At 43.7% G+C, this 21,997-nt stretch overlaps 1 protein-coding gene across 1 annotated transcript in view; it reads left to right on the top strand.

The window, feature by feature from the left end:
• The window catches only part of setd3 (SET domain containing 3, actin histidine methyltransferase), a 74,638-nt gene that overhangs the window by 8,596 nt on the left and 44,045 nt on the right, over window positions 1-21,997 (top strand). Inside the window, exons 3-6 of the mRNA XM_083633547.1 lie at window positions 1,556-1,648; window positions 2,402-2,550; window positions 6,975-7,047; window positions 11,111-11,367. Coding sequence (XP_083489673.1) covers window positions 1,556-1,648; window positions 2,402-2,550; window positions 6,975-7,047; window positions 11,111-11,367 — 572 coding nt within the window. The remainder of the gene's footprint in view (window positions 1-1,555; window positions 1,649-2,401; window positions 2,551-6,974; window positions 7,048-11,110; window positions 11,368-21,997) is intronic.

The raw sequence follows: 21,997 nt of genomic DNA, 5'->3' as shown, positions 1-21,997 counted from the left end.
TAGGTCCTCCTCCACCAGCCCCACCAGTACACTAACCTTACACACTCTGAACTGCTGCAGAGTAGGTCCTCCTCCACCAGCCCCACCAGTACACTAACCTTACACACTCTGAACTGCTGCAGAGTAGGTCCTCCTCCACCAGCCCCACCAGTACACTAACCTTACACACTCTGAACTGCTGCAGAGTAGGTCCTCCTCCACCAGCCCCACCAGTACACTAACCTTACACACTCTGAACTGCTGCAGAGTAGGTCCTCCTCCACCAGCCCCACCAGTACACTAACCTTACACACTCTGAACTGCTGCAGAGTAGGTCCTCCTCCACCAGCCCCACCAGTACAATAACCTTACACACTCTGAACTGCTGCAGAGTAGGTCCTCCTCCACCAGCCCCACCAGTACACTAACCTTACACACTCTGAACTGCTGCAGAGTAGGTCCTCCTCCACCAGCCCCACCAGTACACTAACCTTACACACTCTGAACTGCTGCAGAGTAGGTCCTCCTCCACCAGCCCCACCAGTACACTAACCTTACACACTCTGAACTGCTGCAGAGTAGGTCCTCCTCCACCAGCCCCACCAGTACACTAACCTTACACACTCTGAACTGCTGCAGAGTAGGTCCTCCTCCACCAGCCCCACCAGTACACTAACCTTACACACTCTGAACTGCTGCAGAGTAGGTCCTCCTCCACCAGCCCCACCAGTACACTAACCTTACATACTCTGAACTGCTGCAGAGTAGGTCCTCCTCCACCAGCCCCACCAGTACACTAACCTTACACACTCTGAACTGCTGCAGAGTAGGTCCTCCTCCACCAGCCCCACCAGTACACTAACCTTACACACTCTGAACTGCTGCAGAGTAGGTCCTCCTCCACCAGCCCCACCAGTACACTAACCTTACACACTCTGAACTGCTGCAGAGTAGGTCCTCCTCCACCAGCCCCACCAGTACACTAACCTTACACACTCTGAACTGCTGCAGAGTAGGTCCTCCTCCACCAGCCCCACCAATACACTAACCTTACACACTCTGAACTGCTGCAGAGTAGGTCCTCCTCCACCAGCCCCACCAGTACACTAACCTTACACACTCTGAGTCTGAACTGCTGCAGAGTAGGTCCTCCTCCACCAGCCCCACCAGTACACTAACCTTACACACTCTGAACTGCTGCAGAGTAGGTCCTCCTCCACCAGCCCCACCAGTACACTAACCTTACACACTCTGAACTGCTGCAGAGTAGGTCCTCCTCCACCAGCCCCACCAGTACACTAACCTTATACACTCTGAACTGCTGCACAGTAGGTCCTCCTCCACCAGCCCCACCAGTACACTAACCTTATACACTCTGAACTGCTGCACAGTATGTCCAGAGTAGCATGCCTTTTACCTATTTAATGATCAGACTTTACACAGATTTGGGTTTGGTGTTAAATTACTCTTAAGTTAAGGTGTCATTGTCAAGTTAAGGAGGGCTTGCTGTATGGTTAAGTAAAGGGGTTGTGGTGAAGTTATGGTTATTTGTTGAAGTTAAGCTGTGTTTCGGTAGAATGCAGCAGTGCAGCGCCTTCTGCTGGGAAGGAGTGGGAGGAGTACGTCCAGATCCGAGGCTTGGTCGAGAAGATCCGCAAGAAACAGAAGGGTAATGCGCACGCGCGCACACACACACACACACACACACACACACACACACACACACACACACACACACACACACACACACACACACACACACACACACACACACACACACACACAGAGAGGTCACTTTTGGGCTATGCATTCCCTGGAGACTTACGCTAACCCTAACCATAAGCACTACTTGCCTAAACCTAACCTTAATGAATGCATGAAGGAATTCATATTTTATTTTCGTGTCATGTCACTTTGTGGCCCATCTCATATGGCATCTCAAGATACACAAAAACACTACGTGGGTACTAGTGCTCGGACCGATGTGAAAGCCTGCGCGACACCGGTGGAGAAACGGGGAACACACATCACACATCTCTCTCCCACCGGACACCCAGCAGCCTCCCATCCCCCGAGCATTTCCCCACTAACATTAACATTAACCCGACCCAACCTTAACCACTGACCTTCAAATCAGCTTTTTACCAACTGGGGACATGGCTTTGGTCCCCTATTGCACCCACTGTCCCCAATCACCTGGTCCCCAATTTTGACCGAAACACACACACACACACACACACACACACACACACACACACACACACACACACACACACACACACACACATTGTGGTTCACTAATATATCATAATATCATATGGGATCATTGGATTGGTTTAATGGTGAATTAAGAAGGTGCAGTGTCAAAGTAAAACCTGAATATCTTGTGTGTGTGTGTTTGTGTGTGTGCGTGCGTGCTCAGGTATGTCAGTAGTGTTTGATGGGGGCAGGGAGGACTACTTCACAGACCTGATGTCCTGGGCTCGGGACAGCGGGGCTTCCTGCGATGGCTTCACAGTGGCCGACTTTGGCAACGAAGGCTACGGCCTGCGGGCCACCAAGGACATCAAGGTGAGCAGGGTTTCCACGACCAGTCCTTGAAATAATCGTAAAGTTTGTGAATTTGAGGGGCGGTGGCGGGATCAAGGCCTTGAACGTTTTTGGAAGTTGACATGAATAGAAATCGGTCATTGAAAGAGCTTGAATTTATAATATATTTTGTGCAAGAATAGAAATTGAAATACTTTTGAAAAATGTTAAGTGGTGCAACCACTTCTATAGGCAGTATAAACAATCTAAATTTCCCCCAGCTTACTTCCTGTTGCAGTGTTTGCTAGTACAGTAACTGACCGGACATACTGTAAGCTAGGTTCCAAACTGTTCCCTCGGGTGTGTCCGTGTGAAGCATGAGATGTCGTCCGTTCATAGCCTAAGCCCCTCCCTCCGGGTCCACAAGAAGCGAGCAAGAGCGTAACAAATGAAACGACTTGAATTCACTTGGAACACGTGTAACGTTACTCACACTGTGTTGAAAATTAGGAAAGAAGTGTACCAAGTTTTATGTTCATACGCGGCCTCAAACAGGTCCGCAGACTGGGTGTGTTTGTTTGTGTCCCTGGCGCATGTCGGTGTGAATTCCCCATGTTAAAAACTGTTGTTTGGCACGAAGGACAGCCAGAAAACTAGAGACTAATAGGATCAATCAAAATTCCACATGATCACGAAATGATTCCTTGACGATCAATTATCGATTTTCAATTATTGATGCCCATCCCTAGTCTTAATCACCATTTGATGAGGACGTGTTACATTTTGTAGCTGATTGTGTTAAATGGCCATATCGTCTCATATCGATCGCAGACCCCTGAATTGAATCAAAATCATATCGTGGAAGACTTTGTGATATTGGCAAATATTGTATCGTTCAAAGAATCTATATAATATCATGTCATGATGAAACTTGCGTTGAGGTCTTAAAAAAATATCTAGAAAATTTAATTTTACTTCAGGATTCCTGCATATACCATGTGTACTTGTCGCTCAATGGCTAAGGTAGTGGCATATTGAGTTGCTTACGTACTTACTGTATAGTGTGTTGTCTATACTGGAGATAATAATAATGATAAAAAGTATAAATAGATATAAATATAAATTTGATCGTTAGTGCCTCCCTTTTAGACGGCGACGGCGAATTCGCGCTTAGGAAACAACACATTTTGGAACCACCCTCCAGAGTGAAATTGTTTGAGACGCTTCCCGCTGATCGTTCCATGTAATCGCTTGAAGATGGCACATTTCAGAAACTCTGACGTGGCTGCACACGCGACACACGCGATTATGCCATAGCCGTGTGCGAGTTGGCAACCATTTTCAAAATAAAACGTCAGTATGAATGAAGTTTGGCAACATTCAGAATTAAGCTACACTGCGGCCAACTTCAGTTACATGTTCATAACGTTACTGCTGCAAGGAGCCGATGGCTGTACCCGGTTTGCATTTAACGTTAGTTACAAAAGCACGTCGACAGTGTTTTCTCACTGCCAGTAGCCTACAGTAGGGTTTGACACATAGCACACTCAGCGCTCCCGGTCCTCGCTGCTCGTTAAAGATTTCCAATAGGCGTTATTCTGATAAACTGGTCACATATATGTTATATATATATATATGCATGGAGAGACAGCTGACAGGAGGGAACAGACCCCACCGGGACAGGCATGGGTTAGCTTCCCATGGCTGTAGTTTCCCAGGCTTTTCAGCACGTTGGAAACACCCGCTTTAGCTACGAAAAGTAAATATAAGAGAATACCCCCGGAGTCTGCGAGAGTGGGGGCGGAAGAGGACTCATCGGCTGATATCGCGGTAATAGACTTTGGACCGGAAACGACTATGAGCAACACGAGCACAGTGCAAGAGAGCACCACAGGAATCGCAGCGGCGGGCCACAAGCTTCGGTGTTTGAGGGAGAATGGTGTCATGGAGGAGTCTGACTCGGGCACGGAGGCTGTTGCCCACAGGCTTCCGTGTTGGAGGGAGGAGGGACAGAGGCCTCGCGTTGACTACACCCTTCTGACTGTCATACATCTGCGAAGGCAAGGTCAAATCAGTCGAGTGAAGCACAGCAACGGGATGTAATCCAAAGTTTGCAGTGCATCAATACCACTGTCATGGAGGAGTTGGAGTTGGCACGGAAGCTGTTGCCCGGTGCTGCTGATAAACTGTGGGAGACGACACAGAGGGGAGGGTTGAAAGCAGAGGAGGGCACACCTGGGACGCCAGGTGTTGCCGACGAGCCCTCTAGAGGTGTAGTGGTTTTGTCGTCGAAACGCCGGTGAAGGGGGGTTACCACCTGATGACTCCAATGACTCTTTTAACCCTCGCCCCTCTGTGTCAAATTCCATCATTAGCCACTTCAGTGTTGCAGATACCATCAAAAGACTCTCTAGTAAGTGCTTGCACAAGGGATATTTACATCTTATTATCCTGTGTTTTTTGAATCTTACATTCTCACCCGACAAATATTAAAACTTTAATCCATTGATACCGGATGCAGCATTTGCGTGTATATCCCTTTAACACCGACGGCAACGGGCGTGTCCTTTTACCTTTCATCCCGGCTGCAACACAGACGCGTAGTACGTGTATATCGTTGTTTCAAGACATGTGACCGATGAAATGCATCATGATTTGCTGAAATAGACGTGGCGGAGGTGAAATGCATTGTGGGTTTTGTAGTTTTTTTTTTTTTTTTTTGCCTCGACCGTGTGGACAGTTTTCCAAAGCTCGAACTACACAGCAAATCAAGGAAGCGCCGGTCCAGCAAGACTTCCCAATACAACTTTAGTTGTATTAGAGGATGAAATTAATGCTGCTGACCTAATTTCAGATTTATTTATCTCATGTTCCAATCTGCAATAGCCTCAAGGTTTTACTGCACGTTCTTCTGCTGCACGGTGGCAATTCTGCATGGCCGCGTTTCAGACAGTAAGCTAAGTGAATGCTAACGCTAAGTGATGAACTGAACGGAGTATGACTTACTTTGAGGACGAAGACATCAATGAATAAGAAGATTCCACACCCAGATTATGATGTGACTGTTGACACGCTAGCCAAGGCTCATTGGGTGAGTGACTTTTGGCGAATTTGCCGTATTTCAAGACGACTGCAAAACGGAGGTCGCTAACGTTACTTTTGCTGCAGTAATAGACTACTTGCACAACTCCACTACTTCCTGAAATGAGTAGGGCATACTGGTTTCCTGTCCTACACTATTGGATGAACTGATTAATGTCAGGTGTGACTGACTGCTGCAGTCACAACCACAGTGATCAGGCACACCTGACATTAATCAGTTCATCCAATAGTGTAGGACAGGAAACCAAGATGCCCTACTCATTTCAGGAAGTAGTGGAGTTGTGCAAGTTGTCTATTGTCAAGGGTTCAACAAAACCTATTTCTTCAGCTTCTATAGTATCTATCAACATCAAATAAAAAGCATTTGTGAGCTTAAACCCGTGGCTTTTTATTTGGAAGGGTTACATTTGCCGTAATCTTCATTAACATTTCTTAAAATGCGTTAGAATCTTTTTATTTTTATTTTTTGGGGTTAAAGATAAAAAAATAAAAGAATAACATTAGGGCAAATATAATACGAAAAGCCAAAGGGTTAAGCAATCAAATGCTTTTTATTTTATGTTTCTATGTGCTACAGAGCCTGAGATATAAAGGTTTTAGTGAACGCCGACCGCTCTGGCAACTTCTCCCAAAACGTCAGGTTTACAGGGGGTGTTTACAAACGTGCAGTAGGTTTAGAGTGCCACTCTAGAGAACGCGCGCAGGTATCAATGGGTTAAAACATTTTTTTTTTTTTTTTTTTTTGCTTGAAAAAAGCTTTTTGGGAAGTCTAAATGACTGCGGAAGGCGGACTCTACTTCCGTGTTTAAAAACCGGAAAGACGATTACGAAATTATGTCATGCAGAAGCGTCCTTGTATGGGCAAAGAATAAGGTGATCACACTGCCACCTAGCGACCTGGCATGTACATTACGGCGTTTTAAAAATTCAACAGCGCTCATGTAAACAGGGAGAAGGTGTGAGGGAGAAGGTGTGAAGGAAAAGGTGTGAAGGAAACGCTATTGTGTCGTTTCTTCCAGAAACTGTCCTCGTGTAAAGGGCCCCTTAGGTAGTTAGTTACTAGTTTTGGGTCCTCGAATTGCCGCCTGGAAGGTCCTTGAAAAGTCCTTGAATTTGATGTTGAAGAAGGTGTGGGGACCTTGAGGGGTCATTAGTCCTGGACTTTTTCTAAGGATTTAAGTCCAGTTCATCTCTCCCCATGAGATTCCTGTGTGCTGAACATGCTGAAACGTTTTCTAAATGAATGCAAGTCTGTAAGCAGTGTACTGATGTAATGACGCTTACATTCCTGTGTGTGTGTGTGTGTGTGTGTGTGTGTGTGTGTGTGTGTGTGTGTCTGTGTGTCTGTGTGTCTGTGTCTGTAGGCAGAAGAGCTGTTCCTATGGATTCCCAGAAAGATGCTGATGACGGTGGAGTCAGCCCAGAACTCTGTACTTGGTGAGGACTTTAAGATAGGAGACATCAAAGAAGAGTACAATCTAAATAAGAATAGAGAGGCAAAGTGGAACGTCACTTCCTGCTTCAGCACTGTACCAGAGATTTTCATCCGCCATTTATTTTCCCATAGACATTTCGTAAAAAGCTTATAAAATAGTTGTGCTTCGTCGAACCAAACGGTTCAGCTAACGCTACAATCGGGAGAGACCATAGAACATTTCACTCGGACCAAAACTTTAAAAAACAACATCGAAAAAATATTTTCTTTAAACCCGCATTTTTTTTAACGTTTTAGTCCCAGTGAAATGTTATGCGATCTCTCCTGTTTCTAAATATAGCTGTACCGTTTGGTTTGAACCAGTAAAACTATTTTTACGATTTAAAGTTTTTTATTATTTTCACAACATTCATCAGTATTAGACATAGTCCCTCGTAAAACTATTTTTATACGCATTTAAAAAAATCTCTGGTACAGTGTTGAAGCAGGAAGTAGGTGGTCACTTTGCCTCTCTATAGACCAAAAATTGAAAGTCAAAATCAATGAGTCAAAACTAATTCCAGGAATGTGCTTGTAAGAGATATTATGCATGGGATCCCATGAGAAACCAGCCAGGCGGGTCACCTGTCACCCCTAACCTCATCGAGGCTAGAAATGGATTCCAGACAGCCCAAAACTTTTTTAAGTGAGTTGGTCCTCAGGATCCTAAGTCTCTCCATCCGTATAACAGAAGTCATGTCCGTCAACCACAATTGAAAAGAAGCTGAAGTGGGGGACTTCCATTCCTTCAGATTATTATTTTGTTTGCAACAGTTGTCCCCTGTGTTAGAGACTGTTGCACAGCTGTAGGGAAGTTCAGAGAGGACTCCGAGCAGCCGAAGATGGCGAGTTCTGCCTCCGGCTGGAGGGTTATTTTGTAGGCCTTAGAGCAGTGGTTCTCAAAGTAGGGTCCGGGGACCCCCAGGGGTCTTGGAGGCGGTTCCAGGGGGTCCCCAGCAAAAGGGAGAATAATTTATTTTCAATTTATTCCATCCATAAGTAACATAATGACAGAATGTAATATGACTATTCATGGGTTTCATACACTTTCAGTAGTAAAACATCTAAAAGCAAAAATCTTATCAGATGGGGGACCCTGGGACAAAACCTCCATGGATGGGAGTTCGTGGTCTAATTTGTGTCAGTTTAGGGGTCCTTGACGTGAAAAAGTTTGAGAACCACTGCCTTAGAGTACCAATCAAATATTTTGGCCCAGAATCCCATCAGTGAAGGGCAGAACCAGAAGGCATGAGATAGTGTTTCCCTCTGACACTTGACACCTGTGACACCTGTCACAACTTTATGATCCCAGTCTGGCAAAATGATGACGCAACGAGTGAGCTGTCATCAATTGAAGCAATCAAAGATGCAGGATTTGTTAAATTATTTCAGTGAGTGTATCAGTACTTTCTGAACATTTTCAGCACATTTTAACAATACCGTGGTATACTGATAGCCATTTTTAACTCTCACTCAGAACCTCTTAGGGTGTTTTCACATACAGTCCTCTTTAAATGAACCAAACTCAGTTATCTTAAAGTGGACCAAAAAGGGACTTTTTACATTCACGTTGGGAGTTTATTTGAAAGAGGACTCAGTTCTCTTTCTGGTCCACTTCAGCTCTTTTGGGGCCTCAGTCCTCTTTCTGTTCACACTAATGTAGTTCCACTGGAGCTCAGACCTTTACTGTTTTGGATTATGAGTAGTTTTCACTTGGAACAAGATGGCTGTTCTTATACTTGTCTTGTACTATATTGTATTGAATAAAAGAAACGCACATCTTTCAAAACCTTGTAACTTGTAAAATACCTTATTGCTACATAAAATGTAAACCAACATAGGTATGTTAAGTTCTGTTACCAATACAGAGTTGCATTAGACCGATCAGTAGACACCAGAGATGGGAACTTGAGACTTGGTGACTGTGACTCGAGTCGACTCGAGTCCCTGTTTTGATGACTTGCGACTTGACCAAAAGAAAAACAAGAAACGGGAGGGAAATCCAGGTACTCCAATGGAAAAATCACACCGAGGAAGACTATCAATGAATTAAAAAGCCTTTATTTTAGTGGCTCATAGAATACAAAACATGCCACCAAATTTTGACCCATCGGTCTTCATGAGAGCTAAAAATTCCTCTTCTTAAAAAAATAAATGACTTGACTTACAGTACTTGCACTTGGAAGTTAAATACTCGAGACCTGACTTGAGACGGGATGACTTGTTTTTGTGTTTGTCAGTTTACATTTTAAATATGAACAAATGTAATGGAATGTGTTTGACTGTTTAACAGTGTTTGAGAGGACATATTTTTTGATTGAGAAGAGATAAATAATATATTATATCATCATTTCTCTTTTTGTTCTCCTTACTTATTGTTGCCGACTCATCATTGGGTCATGGGCCATTGAAAAGCGCTTTATAAGTTACATTAATAATAATTATATAGATATCATAATTATTCTAGATAAATACTGTATGTTTACGTCATTTGTTTTTGTTTGATTACTTTGTAGTCTGGCTGTCAGTATTTCACTACATATTTAAAACGGATGTGGAGGAAGTATTAGTTTGATTGAGAAGAAATAAATGAGCTTAAGTTATTTGTTTGATTACGTTGTTGTGGTTATTATGTTAAGTTAAATCTGTCTATATAGTGACTGTTTTATAAAAGCAATAAGCCCCGTGAGGCGTGCCTTAAACACCTCTTAGGAGCCGAACACACCATCTGAGATGCCTATGGTGTGACCCCCTGAACCAAGTGTTAGTCATTAGGGGTGCACCGATCGATCGGCAAGCAATCTGTATCGGCCGATTTTGACCTCAAATATGCAATCGGCTGATTGCCGATATTTCTATATATATATATATATATATATATATATATATATATATATATATATATATAATTTTTTAATAAAAACGTTTCCAAACTTTTTTTGAGGAGTTTATATCTCGGTTATCGGTGATCGGTCGATGATCGGTTGGGCAGATATTTCCCATAGGCGATCGGTGATCGGTGGCAAAAAACGTGATCGGTGCACCCCTATTAGTAGGGGTGTCAAAAATAATCGATTATAAGATGCATCGCGATGCGGACGTGCACGATTCTGCATCGATTAACAAATATCAAAAATCTTTTTTTTTTTTTTTAAGTCAAGTCAAGTCAAATTTTATTTATATAGCACCTTTCATACACAAAGGCAATTCAAGGTGCTTTACAAAAAAATAATCGAAAAAACAAGCAGCAAAGCAATGCACATATAAAAAACACATAAAAAACACAGCCGACAGTTTTAGTTAAAATATATACTCAAATTAACAAACATGAAACATTATTTCTGTTTTAAATAAGTTACAAGGCATTCTTCAGTATTATTATTACATGCACAGTCCATTTGTTGGAAATGTACAGGAATCTTTTTTTTAAATTACAGGCCGAGAGAGGCAGTAGTTTAGTAGCAGTTAAAAGCAAGAGTAAACATAAAGGTCTTTAGCTTGGATTTAAAAATATGCAGAGTAGGGGCAGATCTAATGTGTTCAGGGAGTTGATTTATAATCAAATAAAATAGAATGTAAGTACATGCAGTTGTTTATTTTAATTATGGATCATAATACAATGCTATTCCAAATGCACTTTTATTTTAAAAGTAGCCACACAGTGAGAAAAAAGAAAGTGAGAAAAAATAAATCATGTATTGCGGAAAAAGTGATGCATCGATTTAATCGAATCGAATCGTTGACAGATGAATCGTAATCGAATCGAATCGTGAGGCCAGTGAAGATTCACAGCCCTACCTATTAGTCATTGTAAAATCACTGTAAGCCATGGCCTCATGCGGCTTCATTGCTTAATTTGAAACAGATCTTATTTCCTGTCAGCTATTGTATTAGCAAACACTGCAACAGGAAGTCAGCTAGGGGCCATTTAGAATGTTGATGTTGAGTTAAAAGCGTCTATTGAAATGTGCCGTGTGGCCCTCCAGGTGCTCTGTACATATTGAAATGTGCCGTGTGGCCCTCCAGGTGCTCTGTACAGCCAGGACCGGATCATGCAGGCCATGGGTAACGTGACCCTCGCCCTGCACCTGCTGTGTGAGCGGGCGGAGCCGGCCTCGCCCTGGCTGCCCTACATCCGCTCTCTGCCTCAGGACTACGACACGCCCCTCTACTACCAGCAGGACGAGGTGCGCCACCTGCTGGGCACGCAGGCCGTGCAGGACGTGCTGAGTCAGTATAAAAACACAGCGCGCCAGTATGCCTACTTCTACAAACTGGTACAGGTGAGCAGTGTGCATCAGATTTACTATTATAGTTTTGTATTCTTCATTAGTCCCCCCCCCCCCCCCCCCATATTTAGTTTCATCCCCACCTCAGTTTAGTTTCCAGAGTGGGTTTGCTCATTTAAAAAAAATAGTTTTAATTAAGTTTTTACTGTTTAGAAATGTTTAGTTTTATTTTAGTTTTTTATTATGATATGCACAATATATTTGTCAGGGGCAAGATTGAAGAAGTTCAGAATCGGTATTACAATACAAACCCAATATTTTACAAAGGTAATTGACTCAGTCATGTAGACATCCTAGTCTCAATAAACATGCCAACAACATGCCAAATAACATCGATCGCGATCGACCAGTAGACAGCAAAGGCCGCTCTGGTAGATCCACATGCCATTTAGAAGATCCACTTAAAAGAGAGAGAGATGTGAGGTGCGCTAGTGGACAGGTGGACCCTCACCCTCCAATGTAGGAGGAATGGAACCGTGTGTGCGTGACCGGTAACTACAAGTCCGCAGCTCTCAGCGGACATGAAACACGGACAGTATCAGTCCCGAGAGAACGCGCACACGGACAGCTGCAGACACCACGGACGAGTATAGTTCTGTCTATCCTAGTTTCTGGAGTCGCGAGGACGTGTGAAGAGAGAGAGAGAGAGGGAGTGAGGGAAAGAGAGAAGCAAGTGCAGATGCCAAAAGCAGGTAACCACTGTGGGATTAGTGAGAAGTTGCGAAAAGGAGGAGAGAGCTATGAGTCCTTGAGCAGAAGTGTAAATGTACAGCAGGCAATCAGCCACTGTGACTGCACTGAAGAATATAGCAAAATCAACCCGTTTGAGAGCAGCAAATACTAAGCAAGTTTTAGGTTGGATATTGAACCAGTGAATGTTTGTTCAATATCCAACCTAAAAGTAACTGAATCCAAAATGCAGTGTCTGTTTTGGTCAGAGCCTGGACAAGAGAGAGGAACGGAGAGGGGGAGAGACCAGCAGTAATGTAAGGTACACTTTTTACAACTGAGGGGGCAGAGGCCCCACTAGCCTGTCACACACCCACATGCACATGTGAACTTTGAGAGCTACATTGACCATATACATGACATGTAATGTAGGAATAGCTCCATCTTAAATCATGCACAAGATGCTACAGCCTTTGACAGACAGTAATGTCGGCGGGGCATGTGAGGCATAGGAGAGGGTATTGGGGGGGGGGGTTGTTGGTAGAATGGACTTAAGCCATTGTTCAGCAGTAGTAAGCGCACTGTAGCCTCTTGAACTCAATTTCCCAATGTTCTCAGATTAAGCAAGGGGTTAGGGAAGCCTGCAGTACCCCACCATGACCAGGAGGGGGAGACGTTGGACTGTCTACCAGAATGTAGATTTGAAACATGAAGGATTTGGGAAAATGCAGCACATCACAGCAGTGGTGTAATAGTTGGACTGAGCGTTATAATCTATGATACAATTTTTATTTTCTCATCTATAAAAGGATATTAACCAGAACTTGTGCTTTTGACCCAATACAAGCATCACTTTTGGTTAATTAAAAAAAGTGATTTTGATGTCAGGATCAGCAGGTGCCAATGATTTAATTCAATTTGGAAAAGAGATCCCCCCCCCCTCCCCGAAGAAAATCAATTTGTGCAAAACATTTGAAAACAATCACATCAAGACTTTTCCAGACCAGTTTAAGGTGCCAGCAGTCAGCAGACGATGTCTATCAGATGTAGGCAGTGATCAGTCTGGTTTAAGGTGCCAACAGTCAGCAGACGATGTCTATCAGATGTAGGCAGTGTTCAGTCTGGTTTAAGGTGCCAGCAGTCAGCAGACGATGTCTATCAGATGTAGGCAGTGATCAGTCTGGTTTAAGGTGCCAGCAGTCAGCAGACAATGTCTATCAGATGTAGGCAGTGTTCAGTCTGGTTTAAGGTGCTAGCAGTCAGCAGACGATGTCTATCAGATGTAGGCAGTGTTCAGTCTGGTTTAAGGTGCCAGCAGTCAGCAGATGATGTCTATCAGATGTAGGCAGTGATCAGTCTGGTTTAAGGTGCCAGCAGTCAGCAGATGATGTCTATCAGATGTAGGCAGTGATCAGTCTGGTTTAAGGTGCCAGCAGTCAGCAGATGATGTCTATCAGATGTAGGCAGTGATCAGTCTGGTTTAAGGTGCCAGCAGTCAGCAGACAATGTCTATCAGATGTAGGCAGTGATCAGTCTGGTTTAAGGTGCTAGCAGTCAGCAGACAATGTCTATCAGATGTAGGCAGTGTTCAGTCTGGTTTAAGGTGCCAGCAGTCAGCAGACGATGTCTATCAGATGTAGGCAGTGATCAGTCTGGTTTAAGGTGCCATCAGTCAGCAGACGATGTCTATCAGATGTAGGCAGTGTTCAGTCTGGTTTAAGGTGCCAGCAGTCAGCAGACGATGTCTATCAGATGTAGGCAGTGATCAGTCTGGTTTAAGGTGCCATCAGTCAGCAGACGATGTCTATCAGATGTAGGCAGTGTTCAGTCTGGTTTAAGGTGCCAGCAGTCAGCAGACGATGTCTATCAGATGTAGGCAGTGTTCAGTCTGGTTTAAGGTGCCAGCAGTCAGCAGACGATGTCTATCAGATGTAGGCAGTGTTCAGTCTGGTTTAAGGTGCCAGCAGTCAGCAGACGATGTCTATCAGATGTAGGCAGTGTTCAGTCTGGTTTAAGGTGCTAGCAGTCAGCAGACGATGTCTATCAGATGTAGCCAGTGATTTGGGTCTATGATGAAATGTTGGTTAACACTCCGAAACAGCAGATAGCGGGATGCTAATCTCCAAATATGCTAATTTCCCATTATTAAACTGAAGCATGCTAAAATGACAATTCCCTTCAGCTCGACTTTGATCAGAAAACACCACAGCCATTCTCTTAGAAGTCAGACTGGTTTTTTCTGATATCAAAGAAGCAGTGGTGACAGTGGCTAGCTGTTTGTTTTAATTACATGATGGACAGGCAAGGCAAATTAATGGTTTGCATGTGTCAAGATAAGAGACATCATAATATACATTTCTGACTGGATCTTTCCTGACAGAGGGATTTTTAATGGAATGTCTCAATTAGTTTTGATTGTTTACCACTTTTAATTAGTTCCACGAGATTTATAGGAAACTTTTAATTTAAATAAAGGGTTTTCTTTTTCACATGTAAGATAAATGTTTAGCCCTTAACCATGTTTTCCTCTCTGAAATCTCATCATACTATCAGTATCATACTGTTGTTGTCAGGCCAGTAGGTGGCAGTGTTGGATTCTGAATAACCTCATTCATTGAGATGGGAGAAGAATCCCAGGGCTTTAATCAGTGAGACATTGCTATTGTTTTCAATGCATGGGGATATGGAGAGGAGAGTCCCCTGCTTTAACTGTTGTATTCTATTGCTTTTAGTGTGGAAGTCTTCTACATGCTGCTAATCTGAATACTGTCTGTTTTAGGGCTGGGCGATATGACGATATATTTCGTCTGGACGATAGAAAATGTATTTCGTCTGATATGATGCTCTATCGTTTATATCGTTGTGTTGCAAATCACACTCTTTACGGCAATATTGTCCGTCATTTGGATGACGCTTTACCCCGCTAGCCGGGCGCTCCTCGCTCATAATGAGCACATTAGTGCCCGGCGAACGTCACGCATTTCCCATCAAACACTGTGCCATTTTCACGTCTAGGTCTAAATGCCAGCTCCTACCTGAGACTCTATGAAAGTGTGAGGTTTGGGTGGGACTGTGTAAGAAGGTGTAGGAACTCAGACTCCATGAACGTGTGAGGTTTGGGTGGGACTGTAAGAAGGTGTAGGAACTCAGACTCCATGAATGTGTGAGGTTTGGGTGGGACTGTGTAAGAAGGTGTAGGAACTCAGACTCCATGAACGTGTGAGGTTTGGGTGGGACTGTGTAAGAAGGTGTAGGAACTCAGACTCCATGAAAGTGTGAGGTTTGGGTGGGACTGTAAGAAGGTGTAGGAACTCAGACTCCATGAATGTGTGAGGTTTGGGTGGGACTGTGTAAGAAGGTGTAGGAACTCAGACTCCATGAATGTGTGAGGTTTGGGTGGGACTGTGTAAGAAGGTGTAGGAACTCAAGACTCCATGAAAGTGTGAGGTTTGGGTGGGACTGTAAGAAGGTGTAGGAACTCAGACTCCATGAACGTGTGAGGTTTGGGTGGGACTGTGTAAGAAGGTGTAGGAACTCAGACTCCATGAACGTGTGAGGTTTGGGTGGGACTGTGTAAGAAGGTGTAGGAACTCAGACTCCATGAATGTGTGAGGTTTGGGTGGGACTGTGTAAGAAGGTGTAGGAACTCAGACTCCATGAATGTGTGAGGTTTGGGTGGGACTGTGTAAGAAGGTGTAGGAACTCAGACTCTATGAAAGTGTGAGGTTTGGGTGGGACTGTGTAAGAAGGTGTAGGAACTCAGACTCCATGAAAGTGTGAGGTTTGGGTGGGACTGTGTAAGAAGGTGTAGGAACTCAGACTCCATGAAAGTATGAGGTTTGGGTGGGACTGTAAGAAGGTGTAGGAACTCAGACTCCATGAACGTGTGAGGTTTGGGTGGGACTGTGTAAGAAGGTGTAGGAACTCAGACTCCATGAAAGTATGAGGTTTGGGTGGGACTGTAAGAAGGTGTAGGAACTCAGACTCCATGAAAGTATGAGGTTTGGGTGGGACTGTGTAAGAAGGTGTAGGAACTCAGACTCCATGAACGTGTGAGGTTTGGGTGGGACTGTGTAAGAAGGTGTAGGAACTCAGACTCCATGAAAGTATGAGGTTTGGGTGGGACTGTAAGAAGGTGTAGGAACTCAGACTCCATGAAAGTGTGAGGTTTGGGTGGGACTGTAAGAAGGTGTAGGAACTCAGACTCCATGAAAGTATGAGGTTTGGGTGGGACTGTAAGAAGGTGTAGGAACTCAGACTCCATGAAAGTTTGAGGTTTGGGTGGGACTGTAAGAAGGTGTAGGAACTCAGACTCCATGAAAGTATGAGGTTTGGGTGGGACTGTAAGAAGGTGTAGGAACTCAGACTCCATGAAAGTATGAGGTTTGGGTGGGACTAGGGATGCACGATATATCGGCAATCATATCGGTATCGGCCAGTATCGGCCGATTTTTTAACATATCGGTCATATCGGTATCGGTCAGATGTTGCAATGTTAATATCGGTTACCATTATCAGCCAAATTCTTCACATTGATATGAAATAATGCAGTAAATCTATGATTTATGGGCTTTTCCAAAGGCTTTGCAAATAAAGAAATGCATAACTTTTTCAAATTCAGTGTTAACATGTGTTTTTCAGTATGTACAAAATGTGATGATCATAAAAATGTGGTTTTATACAGATCATATCGACATCGGTAAATATCGGTTATCGGCCATAACAGCAATGTTAATATCGGTTATCGGCATCGGCCAAAATTTTCATATCGGTGCATCCCTAGGTGGGACTGTGTAAGAAGGTGTAGGAACTCAGACTCCATGAAAGTATGAGGTTTGGGTGGGACTGTAAGAAGGTGTAGGAACTCAGACTCCATGAAAGTATGAGGTTTGGGTGGGACTGTAAGAAGGTGTAGGAACTCAGACTCCATGAAAGTATGAGGTTTGGGTGGGACTGTAAGAAGGTGTAGGAACTCAGACTCCATGAAAGTATGAGGTTTGGGTGGGACTGTAAGAAGGTGTAGGAACTCAGACTCCATGAAAGTGTGAGGTTTGGGTGGGACTGTAAGAAGGTGTAGGAACTCAGACTCCATGAAAGTATGAGGTTTGGGTGGGACTGTGTAAGAAGGTGTAGGAACTCAGACTATGAAAGTGTGAGGTTTGGGTGGGACTGTGTAAGAAGGTGTAGGAACTCAGACTCCATGAAAGTGTGAGGTTTGGGTGGGACTGTGTAAGAAGGTGTAGGAACTCAGACTATGAAAGTGTGAGGTTTGGGTGGGACTTTGTGAGCCACTAGAGTGACGGATTTAATCATGATGTTGCTCAGAGTTCCACTCTTCCTATCAGACATGGAGACGCTCTCGCTACACACACACTCACTACCTAGCACACACACACACACACACACACACACACACACACACACACACACACACACTCACTACCTAGCACACACACACACACACACACACACACACACTCACTACCTAGCACCCCCCCCACACACACACACACACACACACACACACTCACTCACTACCTAGCACCCCCCCCCACACACACACACACTCACTACCTAGCACACCCCCCCCCACCCCCCCACACACACACACACACGAGCCCTCTCTCTCAGCTCTCCGTTGCGCTCGGCTTGAGATGGAACCTGGGCAAAGAGGGCTCAGATTTAGACGTGTGTGTGTGTGTGTGTGTGTCTTGTCCCCTCGTCTTCCATACATCTTCTTTAATCACACACACACACACACACACACACACTTCCCTCCTCCTGTAATCTCTCGTTCTGTCCCCTCCACCCCCCCCCGCCTCCTCAGATGACCGGGCTGGAAAATTAGCTTGTCACTTTGGCTTTGAATTGAATTGACCTGAATGTACCTTCCTCAAAAAGACTCTCTCCCTCTCTCTCTCTCTCTCACTCTCTCTCTCTCTCTCTCACATGCCCTCTCTTGCTCTCTCTCTCTCTCTCGCTCGCTCTCTCTCCCCCACCCCTCTCTCTGTCCGGTGTGGTGGATGTTTGATCCGTCACACGGGCTGATGTTAGTGGAGCAGATTAAATACGCTTTTAATGTAAGATCGTTCACATCTGGGAAGAAGTACCAAAATGGGCACAAATGCTCAGTGGGCATTGTTCTTTTGATAAAACCTATTAGTATTAGCCACACAAAAATCACTGTGTTGTTGTGCTTTCACCTTGTTTTGCTGTGTTCTGTGTTTGTGTGGTCAAGCGAGGTTGACAATAAATGGGGAGAGCGAGCGGCGCAAAACCGTTGAAATGCAGGGATTCAAAGTCCCCCCCCCCTGATAGATTGAAATGGCAGAAGGAGATACTGTATTTCTGATTTATAATTTTTTAAATCTTCCATAGTAAAAAAAAAACTGTTATTTGATACCAAAATCATCCCCCTGGACAGTGAAAATTCTATGCTAAAAATGGCTGAAATAGCAGCATCTTTTAAAATGGCAGCCATTTTTAAACTTAGGTGGAATAAATCTGGCTTCTCTGTGGTCATAATGTATGGTTTGATATAGCAAGATCATTCAGATTGGACAATTCTACACAAAGTTGCCCCAAAATAGTATTTCCGGGCTGGAAATGGTGGCCATCTTGGAGAAAATCTTGATTTTTGCGTGGCTCATAGGTTTTCATCAAAATAACAATCCCCAAGGAGGATTCCTGCCAATGTTGGTGCTGCTTTCCACATGTGAACGATTTGTCTTTGCAGACAGACAATAGGGCTGCTCGATTATGTCAAAAATCACAATATATCACGATTATTTTGGTAAATATTGAGATCACGATTATTCAACATGATTACTCATTGACTTTGGAAACCATGCATTGCATTTATTGAACTAACCCCTTAATATAATTCAACTGGAAAAAAGAAAATATCTTGTTTTCATAATTGTTGGAAGGCAAAATTGTAATTGCAAATAAAATGTGATTAAACGCATGTAGATGCATAGGACATGTCATTGGTTTAATGTAGATGCATAGGACATGTAATTGGTGTAATGTAGTTGCATAGGACATGTCATTGGTTTAATGTAGATGCATAGGACATGTCATTGGTTTAATGTAGATGCATAGGACATGTCATTGGTTTAATGTAGATGCATAGGACATGTCATTGGTTTAATGTAGATGCATAGGACATGTCATTGGTTTAATGTAGATGCATAGGACATGTCATTGGTTTAATGTAGATGCATAGGACATGTCATTGGTTTAATGTAGATGCATAGGACATGTCATTGGTAACAGACAGACAGACCTACAACTGACCACTTTCAGACATTAACTCTGGTCTATGTCCCTTATAACTGACAGAAAACACTTTCAGACATGAACTCTGGACTATGTCCGTTGAATCAGGTCCAGACACTTTCAGACCTGAGCTCTGGACTAACTGACAGAAGCCACTTTCAGACCTGAGCTCTGGACTAACTGACAGAAGCCACTTTCAGACCTGAGCTCTGGACTAACTGACAGAAGCCACTTTCACACATGAACTCTTGTCTGTTGAATCAGGTCCAGACATTACAACTGACAGAAGCCACGTTCACACATGAACGCTTGTCTGTTGAATCAGGTCCAGACATTACAACTGACAGAAGCCACTTTCACACATGAACTCTTGTCTGTTGAATCAGGTCCAGACATTACAACTGACAGAAGCCACTTTCACACATGAACTCTTGTCTGTTGAATCAGGTCCAGACATTACAACTGACAGAAGCCACTTTCACACATGAACTCTTGTCTGTTGAATCAGGTCCAGACATTACAACTGACAGAAGCCACTTTCACACATGAACGCTTGTCCGTTGAATCAGGTCCAGACATTACAACTGACAGAAGCCACTTTCACACATGAACGCTTGTCTGTTGAATCAGGTCCAGACATTACAACTGACAGAAGCCACTTTCAGATGTGAACTGTTGTCCGTTGAATCAGGTCCAGAGACATTCAAAGCCACTTTCAGACCTGGGGCCCTATCTTCGCAAAAGCGGTAATTTAGCGTTTGCGCTCGTTTAACGCTGTGCGCAATGCAAATTGGGGGCGGGCACAAGCGCATGCCTGTTATAATTGTACTGGGCATAGGGGATAGATGGAGCAGCGTGCAATTACTTTGCGCTAAGAGCTTTGAAAAGCACCTATTTGGCGCTAAAACACTCGCTGCGCTTGAGTGCACCATAATCTCCACGGTGCGCAGCGCAGAAACGTCATTACGCACGGACGTGCCACGCCAGGACATCAAATTCTGCTGCTAAAATTGGGTAACCAGCAGATTATTCAGTGAGGCAATTAACTATAATTCACTGAGAAACTTTTATCACATGGAGGGGTTATGGTAAATTAATTGAGAAAACTTGTACATTGTAGCCAACTCACATCGACTATTTATATAATAATAATCTGTCACGCTGGCTTTCTGTCTCTCTCCCCCGCCTCATGCCACTCACTGAGCTGAGCTACTTCATGTAGCTCTGGAGGGGAGGGGCACCAACCCGCCCATGTGACTAGGTAGGGAGCTTGTCTCAGAGCCAGGTCGTAGGAGGGAGCGCCCATAGCTCACCAAAATGTGTTCATACATACACCGCCACCCGGGTCCCCTCTAGATAACTCCCCAGTTCCAAGGCATGTCTGAAAGCGGCTAAGGTCTATCCATTACCCCCTTCCAACACACACACACACACACACACACACACAATGTCTACCCTTTACCCATACCTTGACACCCTTCCAACACACACACACACACACACACACTCCACAGTGGCACATGATGGATGACCCTTGTCTTCTGATGCTAATGCATCAGGAGCTGTGTGTGTGTGTGTGTGTGTGTGTGTGTGTGTGTGTGTGCAGATAGCCATGGCTAGAATTTCTTTTAAGTACATGGCTACATGGGCAAACTTCACTAGCCCATAGATGTTAATATAACTTCGCAAATAAGCATGTAAAATAAAAAAAATAACTAATGGTAATGTCTTGGTTTAATGTAGATGCATAGGACATGTCATTGGTTTAATGTAGATGCATAGGACATGTCATTGGTTTAATGTAGATGCATAGGACATGTCATTGGTTTAATGTAGATGCATAGGACATGTCATTGGTTTAATGTAGATGCATAGGACATGTCATTGGTTTAATGTAGATGCATAGGACATGTCATTGGTTTAATGTAGAGTATTATCACCTTACATTATGCTCCTCAGTTGAAAAAGTTAGGAGCACATAAATAATTTTAAGGACACAATGATTAATCTCTGATACATTACAATTTAGTTTAATTCAATTAAAGTACTGTATTCTCATGATGCACCATAAATCTCTTACCAGCATGACTCATTGCAGCTCATTGGCTATTGTTGTCATTAAATTGTCATTAACCATTTATTTAGTCATCTGTTTTTTGTCTAACATTATGTAATGATTGGCGGTCATGATTGTGAACGTTCACGTTACTGTGATCAGTGTAGTGACATATTAGGCTATCACCTAACGTTGCTTTCCATGGCCGAACCGTGGAAGCTGCTCTCAGATGGTCTAACATTAGCTAACAGACAGCATAGCCATATTGTCAACAAGACATTTTAGCGATCTTGAATCATTGGGTAACGTTATCCCAAGAATTTGCTTGATAGTTACTCCCCCCCGCCACCACATGTTTTCTTCAAGCAGGCTTTAAGCGAGGTTAGTGCTGACCTAGCAAGCTAACTTGTAATGGAGATCATGAGTTCCCAAACTCCACACAAACCACACACAACACAAAGCTGCCCCTTGTTAGCTCAATACAGTTGAAACTAAGATATTCCATTTAAAAAATATTTTTTCTAGCCACAGATTTAGCTAATACATCAACGAACTTTGCATGTAGCTTTAGCTAATCACTCCCTGCTAACATGAGTTCCTGTTGCCAAATCTCGCGAG

Source organism: Poromitra crassiceps (assembly GCF_964638095.1).
Source record: "Poromitra crassiceps genome assembly, chromosome: 3".
Lineage (NCBI taxonomy): Eukaryota > Metazoa > Chordata > Actinopteri > Beryciformes > Melamphaidae > Poromitra > Poromitra crassiceps.
The sequence above is the reverse complement of the archived record's forward strand: the minus strand, read 5'-3'. Positions and strand labels throughout refer to the sequence as shown.